The 11,543-nt window shown below is 36.6% G+C and overlaps 1 protein-coding gene across 2 annotated transcripts in view; it reads left to right on the top strand.

The window, feature by feature from the left end:
• The first annotated feature begins 2,370 nt into the window (after window positions 1–2,370).
• OTOGL (otogelin like) overlaps window positions 2,371–11,543 on the top strand; it is a 147,729-nt gene continuing 138,556 nt past the window's right edge. For both annotated transcript variants that reach the window (XM_061204876.1, XM_061204875.1), the window contains exons 1-4: window positions 2,371–2,449; window positions 3,515–3,554; window positions 4,522–4,570; window positions 11,348–11,414. In XM_061204876.1, coding sequence (XP_061060859.1) covers window positions 2,371–2,449; window positions 3,515–3,554; window positions 4,522–4,570; window positions 11,348–11,414 — 235 coding nt within the window. The remainder of the gene's footprint in view (window positions 2,450–3,514; window positions 3,555–4,521; window positions 4,571–11,347; window positions 11,415–11,543) is intronic.

Below are 11,543 nucleotides of genomic sequence, written 5' to 3'. Positions count from 1 at the left end.
AGCGTTATCAAAATGTTTCTTTTTTGAACCATGAAATTTAACTTTGGTTTCCATTTGGGATTTTTCCATAGGTATGTCACTTGTGACAAGCAGCTACCAGATTGGGGAAAAAAAATCCTGAAATATGATTTATAGAATCTTCATATTTTAGGTCAATTTTTATGGGAAATTATGAAGATAAGAGAAACTGTTGTAAATTAAGGAGGGGACTTAGTAATGTATATTTGTTATGTACATTTCCATGTTTTTCAGAAAGAGTTAATGAGCATTCTGTGTAAATCAATTTGGTGCCTTTAATTTAAAAAATTCTTTGGAGGAAAATTATTGCTCTCTAAACAAATTTCAAGCTTAACTTTTTTTTTTTTAACATCTTTATTGGGGTATAATTGCTTTACAATGTGTTAGTTTCTGCTGTATAACAAAGTGAATCAGTTATATGTATACACATATCCCCATATCCCCCCTCCTCTTGTGTGTCCCTCCCACCCTCCCTTTCCCACCCCGCTAGGTGGTCACAAAGCACGGAGCTGATCTCCCTGTGCTATGCGGCTGCTTCCCACTAGCTATCTATTTTACATTTGGTAGTGTATATATGTCCATGCCACTCTCTCACTTCGTCCCAGCTTACCCTTCCCCCTCCCCGTGTCCTCAAGTTCATTCTCTACGTCTGCGTCTTTATTCCTGTCCTGCCCCTAGCAAGCTTAACTTTTAAATTTATTCTGTATTCACATCTTCTTAAGTGTCTAGAATATTTTAATTTTGATTGTGGTTGAGTAGATACATAATTTTTAGACCAATAATTAGAATGTAACTATAAGTAACTAGGCCTGTTTAGACTTATATTAATTTATTGTCTAGTTAGTTTGAGTAATGACCAATAACCTTTCAATAAATATTTATTAGACACATATTATACTTAAATTATTTAATCTAATCCATCAAAATTTAAAAATGAGTGTACATGTGCAAGTGTGTGTGTGTGTGTGTGTAGGCATATAGCTACTTATATTTTGGGGGAGTTCGTGTGGTTTTCCTGCTTTAAAAATGAATTTATAGGCAAACATCTTCTCTTGGCTCATAGAATTAGCAATTATGTAGGCAATGGAAAGGCATTAAAATAATGTAAAGCAAGAGTAAAAGATTATTGAGTTTGAGACACAGAAAAGAAACTGTTTATATAGCAGATGTTGGGCATGCAATACATCAGGATGTTAAGGATATTTTCACAGAAAAGACCAGGAAATCAGTGCACAAAAAGTGTCTGAGTACAACAAGGTATTAAGAACTGCTGTGTGTTTTTGTCTCATAAGATAGTTCCTGTGTAGTTAGATATTCCTAACCACTGTGCCCCCATCTGTTAAGTGAGTCTGATACTTTGCAGGTAACTGATGGGATCTGCTATAGGAAATGTGCACCCATTATATAATCATGGCCTTCCCTCATTTATGGGGCTTAGATCATCTCTATGGAGTTCATTACGAAATATTAGAGCTGTTCTCTAATGCCAATCCAGGTAGTCAATCGCTTCCAGAGAAGAGTGCACTTAGTGTTGGATTAAGAAGTTCTTTTTTGTTGTCTAGTTGGATACTTGTCCCAGAGGATGGAAAAACAAGGTGTGAAGGAAGGTTTTCAGGATTAGGTGAGTTACTTTATTTTCTTTTTAAAGTCAAATATTAGAATATCATCTTTTTGTGTTATTTTCTGCTTCTATTGCAGACTGTTTAACAGAAAGATCTCTGGGCACATGTATATGTCAACTTAAACTACACTGAAATGGGACTGGAGTTGAAAATATATGCACATAATTTTAGTTTACTTATAATTCTTAAAGAAGAGTTTATGAAAACATCTAGACATTCTAGGAATGATTGATAGGATTTTATTTCAAAGGACAGTAATTATTTTATGAATAAAACAGTCTTCTTTCAAAGGACAGTAATTATTTTATGAATAAAACATGGAATAGATCACTAATTAGGGATAATGCTTATCTCTTATGACATCAGGAGATAACAGGGTTTTTTGTTTTTTTGTTTGTTTGATGTGACTGATTTTAGAAGTCATAAAAGGCTAATATAGGCTAAAAAGGCGTATGATGTGCAGGAGTGGGGTAGGGTGTAACTAATACCGGCTCAGGTAAGAAGCTGCCATGCATTGCTAATGAGAGATTCAGCCAAAGGGTTGACTGCAAGTTCTAAAGCTTCAGATGCTGTATGTGGTTAGAAATCCTGGAATTCCTTTTTGAATTACTTTATTACAAAGCTATATTTATAAGAATTTGAGCACTCTACAAGTACTCATACTTCTAAGATGCCATCTTAGTAAAGACCAACAATTTGGTTACATTTCAGGGAGAAAGGCTATACTGAAATGAACATTGTGAGAAAACTCAATTTAATGATACCTTGGAGTATATTCTTGCTTCATATACTGCTGTTTTCATTACAAGGTAAGAATTCATATTAAACTTTTACCTTATTTTATTGTATTTTAGTCTTCCTTGTAAATTGTAGAAACTGTTTCCTCTTATACTATAAAACATTTTGAAGTCATTAGGATGGGTATACCAAATGACACTCAGATCATTTTTGGGGAAAATTTTTAATAATATAGATAATTTGGAACTTTTAGTTTTCATTTTCTGAGTCTCTTTTAAATGTTAAAATCATGATTTTATCATAATATGCAGCTGTACTGGAAGAAGCTCTGATTCTAACTTTTTCTCTTCTAAATAATGATTTTAAACAGTTGTGTAATTTAAACATTTGAAATTTTATAAAAGATAAGGAGACATTGAGTACTTAAACTTTCTTGATGCCATCAACCCAAAGAATGGTAAAGGAATGTTTTAAGAAGGACTTCAATGTTTGAGACTAAGAATTGATTTTCAATTATATTATAGTAATATTTATAAATTAATTTTTATAAAATATTTTTATGGCAGAAAGCATTTATTTACATTCAGTTGTTAATTTTTAATCCCTGAAAAGGGCTGTATATTTTGGGGCTTGTAGAGGAAGTGGGAGAAATTACTGAAGTGTAGAAGACCAGCGAGGTCACAGACACTATCTTCCAATCCTAGTAGTGACTGAAACTCCAAGGAGAAAATGTCTTAGAGCATTGAGAGCTGGAGGAGACTTTGAAGATCAACTTGGCTACCACTGTTATTTTGTGATGTGTTTGCTTAAGTTTGGCATTTACTAAGTCGTAGGACTGGGAGTAAAACTTGGATCTCTGACTTCAAGACTAGTGCTTATTCCACTGTATCATGTCTCTGTGTAAATCAAGGTACACTGCCCATTCTTTCTGAATTACTGGTCACCCTGATGTCTCACAGGGAATTTGCTGGTCAAAATCCTCTAGAAAATGTAAAATAACTAATAGCAAAGCTCAGTCTAAGTTTCAGAATTCAGGTTTAAATGATCTGTTTTATAATCAGATCATGTGATCAAGATATTTGGATAATTTTTTTCATTCATATATATATATATATATATATATTTATCTCTGGCAGGTTATATTTGTACTTCATCCATCTTGACAAGAACATCAAAGTGAGTATTTCTTGTTCTTTATGTCCTCTAAAACATAAAGATAATGGGAATGAGCAAAGCTCAGCAGGTCAATATATCTGCTTTTGAAAAAATAAATTAAATATTTTACAAAATAAGGGCATGAGATTTAGTTCTTTAAAACATTTCCACAAATTAAAAATTACTAGGCATTCAGTTCCTTATTTATGAAACAAAAATATTTCCTTTCATTTTAATTACAAGAGGAGTTTTTGGTGGTGTCCAATGACTGTAGATACTAAGGAGACATTTTCACTTCAAAGATTTGAAAAGAAGTTATATTCAGTAATTTCCTATTTCCTGTTGTTATTATGAATGTACATTGTTGATTAGAAATGTGCTGTATTCTTAACATAGAGTAAAATAGTTTTTAATGATAAAAGAATAAAATGTTTCTAGCAGTAAATAATGAAAATCGTTTTTTGGACTAAACTGATCTGCTTGATGAAAAGCGGAATTCTGCTCACTGTTTGATTTTGATAACCCACAGTTTGATGTGCTTATGCACGTTAATGTTAGTCTGCCCTTTAAAACATGGAAAGAGAGAGAATCGAGTATTATGTTTGAAAAATGTGAACCTGCACTTGTCGAATACCTATCTCACCAGTTTTATGAAGGCATGTGGAGAAATTATCATGCATGTTAGTGCTGCAGTGTTACACTATTTTGTTTATTTCTCTATCTCAAGGTTCCTTCCTAAAATTCAGTTTACATCAGAGACTGGAGAGATCTGGGGACACTCCCAAATTTTGTAAAATGAGACAGTGCCACCACCCAAATCTAACCCCTCCAAAGGGGGGGAGGGGGACCTTTTCAATGTTAAACCAAGAAAGACCTCTTTGATAAAGTGATGGAAATCAGGAGGAAAACACCAGCTCTCTCTTGGGAAAGGCTTGTTCAGGTTGCCTAGGGGCCTTTGACTATACAAGTTCTTTTTGTTTTCTTCCAGAAACGGGTTTAATGAAAATCAACAGAAAAGAGCTCTTTTAGCAGCCCAGGTAGGTTATGCCTCAGATGGAGAGAGAGGCAGAGAAATAATCCATCCTGCTTTGGGCCTCTGCTGTCACTTCAACAATGAGACCTTTGTGGAGGCGAATAAAATGCTAAAAACAAGACAGGAAAGAGGAGGAAGAGGCAAAGTAACTTCTCTCGTGCTGTTCTGTGACCCTCCAGTTCAGGCTTAGCTCACATTTACTTGTTTGTGGTCAAATGCTTTTTGCTATTCACCTCGGTTCCCTACTGATAGGCTCCCAGAATTTGTGGGAGATTTAATCTCACTACTTGCCAGAACATTTTAATTGGTTTAAAAATTAAGCACAATGATAATAGGACAAGTACAAACAAACAGGGGCAGAGAAAGGTGTACCTGATCTGAGTAAAGTACCACAAAAGGGCATCAGAGGTGCCCTAGTGTCCTGACAAATGGGTTTTATATTATCTAATAAATCTAAATTACAGGCATTGATGAAGAGGTGACCTTTCTTTTTTTAGAGGGGTGGGGTAGCACTGAATTTGAGGAGGCCTTTTTGCTTGGGTCCCTCTATATAAAGGATATTGGATAACATAATTGCAATATCTTCAAATTATGGTTGGAATGTTTAAATGGGTGGATTTTTAAAAATATTTCTCTGTTAAAGATTGATGGTAAGATAGAGAATCCTAACTCAATATTAAGACATTTCTTTGGAAAGTAATATGATTTGAGTATTTATGTAGCAAACAGCTTATATATTCAAGGTCTTTGTCAAATGCTGAATTGCAGTCAGTTTCTATTAGCATTTTATGATGGATGCCTGGTTTTTTTTATATTTTGTGAACTTAAAGAGAATTGAAAAAAAGAACAGATGACAGATTTGATACGCTGTTGTGACGATTCAGAAGGCAGAACTAATTTATTCTTATCAAGAGTGGAGCTCTTTCTTTGCACTAGAATGGGCAAAGGATTGTCTATGGAAGGGAAACACTTTTTTTTTCTTAAAAAGAATATTTTGTGTACTTAAGTACCTATGTATCATGTGAAGTGGTTAAAATGATTTTTCTCTGAGAAATGTCAAGTTGGCCAGTAGACCATATCAGCCACAAAAAGATATCAACGTGACTCAGCAGAAAATCCAATTTTGAGAAAAACCGCATTCTGGTAGAACCCACTAGATTGAAGAACCTGTGAAATATACCCCACAGGTGTCACATGAAACAGCCTGTGGATGGGCTTCTACTGTTGACCATTTGGATGTTTTTAGAATTTGTATAATTTACCCCCCCCCCAGAATTATCTTAATACCTCCCTTTTGTTAATAAGTGAGGAACACACTTGCCTTGATTTCCCTTTTAGAGAGAATGAAGAGCTGGACACTTGCGCTTCTCTTTCCTGCAGCTAGAGAACATGCACCAACATTACTTAACATCTGAACAAATTTTAAGGGAAGAAATGTTAAAGAAGGGCAGTGAGGTCGCAATCATGCGTTTCACTGTTTAGGATTGAAATTTCATCCGTTATGAGGCCATTCTTGTCCACAGAATCAGTCCCCTGCCCTAGGAAGACGGAGCACTGATGGACAGATAAATGTGCACATAAGGACTCAGGAATATGTTGGCAATGAGATAACAATGACCAGAGAAAGGGTAGACACAGACTTCTGTCAATGGTGTAATTGTGCGCTACAGTGATTTCTCATCTTAAGACTGTATTTCTCTGTGCTTCTCACCCTCCTGTGGAGATGTAATCAGCACGGAGGAAGAATGGGTTGTCCTCTTTCATCGGTTATGTGACTATATGCACCCACTGCTTGGAATTTTTTTGCAGTTGCATCACATTTCAAAATTCTTCTCCTGAAAGCAGGGGCAGATTACTTATTTATTAGAGGTTGCATACGATTTGTATGTGCAGGAGTGAGGGAGAGAGGAAAGGGAGACTAGGAAGGGAGAAAATCCAGCACAGCTCTGTTAATGAGGGGCCTTCCTGCTTTAGGCATTTGGGGCTCAGTCTTGCTGGCATCCCTCTGAGGAACTGTGTACAGTGTTTTAGAATTGTTTCTCCAAGGGATGGGGGAGCTGGTATACTTATCCACCAACACCAACCTCTCATTCATTGAGGGCAGCTTCTGGGGGGACTTAAATCCCCTGAAAGTCATTTCTCTTGTCTATCCTGCTTGGACTCTACCCTAAGGCAGAGACAAAAAGAAGCCGGTGCTTGAGGGTCTCAGTGTGCACAGAATCCCAGATGCAGGTGAAGTCCAAGGTGAGCTGAGAGGATATGTGGAGGAGCATCAACAGAACGTTTTATAGTCATGGTTCTAAACAGCTCTGGGAGGCAGATCATTCCCATTTGCATAATGTCTATTTCTGGTTTAGTTGGTATTTGTTGACAACACACAAGGGACCGTGCTAGAGGTATAACCATGAAGAGCGGTGTTTGTTCTCTAGAAATTCAGTGTCTAGTGGAGGTAGACCTGTAAAGAAGTCATTTCTGTGTAACATGTTCACCGAATCTAAGACACCACCAATTTTTTGCCATTATTTGTATGATATAAAAAAATGGAAGAGCTCCCAATTATAAATGTAAGATGTGCCATTCTGAGTTCAGATCTGTTATAAAAATAAAAGCTGTGTGTCATGTCTTAGCATTAGTGAAATGTTGTAGTATGATGAGTGGAATGCTGCAGAGATTAGGATGCTGTGGTAACCAGGAGGCTGGTGTGCTAAATACTTACTGTGATTTCCATGGAGGAGGTGTAGCCTGAGTTGGGTAAGAGGATATGGAGTGAAAAACAAATTATGTATTTCTGCCTTGGTCTAATGTTGTCAAGTGTATTCAGTTTTTGCTTAATAATAAAAGTAGGTAACATGTTTACAACACTTATGTGCCTTGCACTGTTTTTGGTGATTTACTTATCCCATTTCATTTAATCCTCACAATTCCATGAGGCAGTTATTGTTATTCTGTTTTGCAGATTGGGAAACTGAGGCTGAGCAGGTTAAATAATTTGTTCTAGTTTATAACCCTGTATGAGACAGAGTTGAAGTCACTATACACTTTTAGTGAGCATCAGTGATGATTCGTTAGCGCCAAAGGAAGAAGAATTTGGTGCCCAGTAATATTGGTTGTTGTGTTAGATTTAGGCAGTTGCAGACAATATAGCTAAAGAGAGAATAAGACTTGTCTTGAGGGAATCCAAGTCATAGACTTTTGTGAGTCTGACTTAGTTTGAAGAGAGAGGAAAGGGAAAAAAGAGGAGATTGAACAGTGAGGACAAAACCTTGGAGGAATGAAAGCAGGAAACAATGAACTTGGAGACATGATGTGGGCCAAGGACTTTAGAAAAGAGCCTTGAAGTGGTGAGAGAGTGTGGGAGTCCTTTTGTCTGCCATGGGGCAGGTTTGCCCTTTAAAAGAAAAAGTACTGCAGTGCAAATTGCCAAAATAAAACTTTTACCATGTAAGAAGGAGACCAGAATCTGTTGAAAAGAGGTTTGTACCTGAAGTCACATTCTTTATCACCTTTTTTTTTTTTTTAACATCTTTATTGGAGTATAAATGCTTTACAGTGGTGTGTTAGTTTCTGCTTTATAACAAAGTGAATCAGCTATACATATACATGTATCCCTGTATCTCCTCCCTCTTGCGTCTCCCTCCCACCCTTCCTATCCCACCCCTCTAGGTGGTCACAAAGCACTGAGCTGATCTCCCTGTGCTATGAGGCTGCTTCCCACTAGCTATCTGTTTTACATTTGGTAGTGTATATATGTCCATGCCACTCTCTCACTTTGTCCCAGCTTACCCTTCCCCCTCCCTGTGTCCTCAAGTCCACTCTCTATGTCTGCATCTTTATTCCTGTCCTGCCCCTAGGTTCTTCAGAACCATTTTTTTTTTTTTTAAGATTCCAAATATATGTGTTAGCATACGGTATTTGTTTTTCTTTTTCTGACTTACTTCACTCTGTATGACAGACTCTAGGTCCATCCACCTCACTACAAATAACTCAATTTCATTTCTTTTTATGGCTGAGTAATGTTCCATTGTATATATGTGCCACATCTTCTTTATGCATTCGTCTGTTGATGGGCACTTAGGTGGCTTCCATGTCCTGGCTATTGTAAATAGAGCTGCAATGAACATTTTGGTACATGACTCTTTTTGAATTATGGTTTTCTCAGGGTATATGCCCAGTAGTGGGATTGCTGGGTTGTACGGTAGTTCTATTTGTAGTTTTTTCAGGAACCTCCATACTGTTCTCCATAGTGGCTGTATCAATTTACATTCCCACCAACAGTGCAAGAGAGTTCCCTTTCTCCACACCCTCTCCAGCATTTATTGTTTGTAGATTTTTTGATGATGGCCATTCTGACTGGTGTGAGGTGATACCTCATTGTAGTTTTGATTTGCATTTCTCTAATGATTAATGATGTTGAGCATTCTTTCATGTGTCTGTTGGCAATCTGTATATCTTCTTTGGAGAAATGTCTATTTAGGTCTTCTGCCCATTTTTGGATTGGGTTGTTTGTTTTTTTGATATTGAGCTGCATGAGCTGCTTGTATATTTTGGAGATTAATTCTTTGTCAGTTGCTTTATTTGCAAATATTTTCTCCCATTCTGAGGGTTGTATTTTGGTCTTGTTTATGGTTTCCTTTGCTGTGCAAAAGCTTTTAAGTTTCATTAGGTCCCATTTGTTTATTTTTGTTTTTACTTCCCTTTCTCTAGGAGGTGGGTCAAAAAGGATCTTGCTGTGATTTATGTCATAGAGTGTTCTGCCTATGTTTTCCTCTAAGAGTTTGATACTGTCTGGCCTTACATTTAGGTCTTTAATCCATTTTGAGTTTATTTTTGTGTAAGGTTTTAGGGAGTGTTCTAATTTCATTTTTACATGTAGCTGTCCAGTTTTCCCAGCACCACTTATTGAAGAGGCTGTCTTTTCTCCATTGTATTTTCTTGCCTCCTTTATCAAAAATAAGGTGACCATATGTGCGTGGGTTTATCTCTAGGCTTTCTATCCTGTTCCATTGATCTATATTTCTGTTTTTGTGTCAGTACCATACTGTCTTGATTACTGTCGCTTTGTAGTATAGTCTGAAGTCAGGGAGCCTGATTCCTCCAGCTCCGTTTTTCTTTCTCAAGATTGCTTTGGCTATTTGGGGTCTTTTGTGTTTCCATACAAATTGTGAAATTTTTTGTTCTAGTTCTGTGAAAAACGCCATTGGTAGTTTGATAGGGATTGCATTGAATCTGCAGATTGCTTTGGGTAGTATAGTCATTTTCACAATGTTGATTCTTCCAATCCAAGAACATGGTATATCTCTCCATCTGTTTGTATCATCTTTAATTTCTTTCATCAGTGTCTTATAGTTTTGTGCATACAGGTCTTTTGTCTCCTTAGGTAGGTTTATTCCTAGGTATTTTATTCTTTTTGTTGCCATGGTAAATGGGAGTGTTTCCTTAATTTCTCTTTCAGATTTTTCATCATTAGTGTATAGGAATGCAAGAGATTTCTGTGCATTAATTTTGTATCCTGCTACTTTACCAGATTCATTGATTAGCTCTAGTAGTTTTCTGGTAGCATCTTTAGGATTCTCTATGTATAGTATCATGTCATCTGCAAACAGTGACAGCTTTACTTCTTCTTTTCCGATTTGGATTTATTTCTTTTTCTTCTCTGATTGCTGTGGCTAAAACTTCCAAAGCTATGTTGAATAATAGTTATCACCCTTTTTTCTTATCCTTCACTCTTTCCAGTTTTTCTAACATCATCTGGTACTCAATTTGACAATTATGAGGCAAATTTTGGGAATGTGTATTCTTCTGGTGAATGTAAAAATGCTGTTGGAAAGGACATTGCCCCAGATGATACACTAGATTGGCATTAAGTTGGAGTAAAAATCCATAATTGATTAGTTTTAATAATCCACAGTTATTTGCTACTATTCCATATTAACCTCTAAAAATCCTATGGTTTTATCTGGGTTGCTTAGATTGATGTAAATCTCTTTCTTGCTAATTTTGTATGTGTGAGGCATTATGCTGGAATCTTTATATACATTATTTTATTTATTGTCTTAACTACCCAGTGAAGTGTATATGCGTCATTGTTCCCATTTTACAGACGAGTAAAAGGAGGCACTAAGCAGTTAAGAAACTTGCCTTAGAGTAAGTAATGGCAGAATCAGGACTCTAATCCAGATCTGTTTGATTCTATAATTCATGATCTTAATGATTACCCTGAAGTACCTTGGGCTCTATAAATAGATACATTTAAATTTCTATGAACTTTAAAGTGTCAGCTCTTTGGAGACTGAGGGTGTCACACTCACACTTCAGCAGCAGAGGCTTCTGTGGATGGTGTCTGCACAGATGGGGCTGCAGGAAGTGGGTACATCACTGTCTGTTGGTCCTTTGGTCCCATGCATTTTCTCCAGACCCATCTGCACTTGGAAGTATTAAAAAACTGCTACTCGGGCAGGCAAAGCAGTCAGTTAATGCAAAGATTAGATTCTGACCAGGCTCTTTTCCAAGGAGGGCAGGGAAGCAGAACTGAGGTCAGAGAGCATAAAGGACTTGTCAAATTCAGGTAAGAAGCAAAATCAACCTTGACGTCAGATCTAACTACAACCTTAGAGGAGCCCTTTCTGCCTCTCCAAGATTTTGCCTCAATAACCCAAGGAAATATGGAGTCATCTCTTTATAATTTCTGTGTTTGTAGCTGTTCTCCAGATTTTCCAATTTGCATGTTTGTCTTGAATTAAATAATTTAATTCTCTTGAATTCTGATTTCTTTCTTTTAAAGTTTGAAGCAACTTCTCCAAGATATTTCTTCCATGAAGCTATTAATTGGGGTGAGAGTAAAATAAAAGGTTAGTGCTACATCTATGTTTTTGTATTTGCTTTCTCAAAAGACCCTTTTGGGGGATATAGTGAATCACTCTCTATGATTTCCACGTAATGCATGAGGGAAACTGAGCCAGGGTGGTAATAGTACTTAG

This window comes from Eubalaena glacialis, chromosome 11, assembly GCF_028564815.1.
Source record: "Eubalaena glacialis isolate mEubGla1 chromosome 11, mEubGla1.1.hap2.+ XY, whole genome shotgun sequence".
NCBI lineage: Eukaryota > Metazoa > Chordata > Mammalia > Artiodactyla > Balaenidae > Eubalaena > Eubalaena glacialis.
The sequence above is the reverse complement of the archived record's forward strand: the minus strand, read 5'-3'. Positions and strand labels throughout refer to the sequence as shown.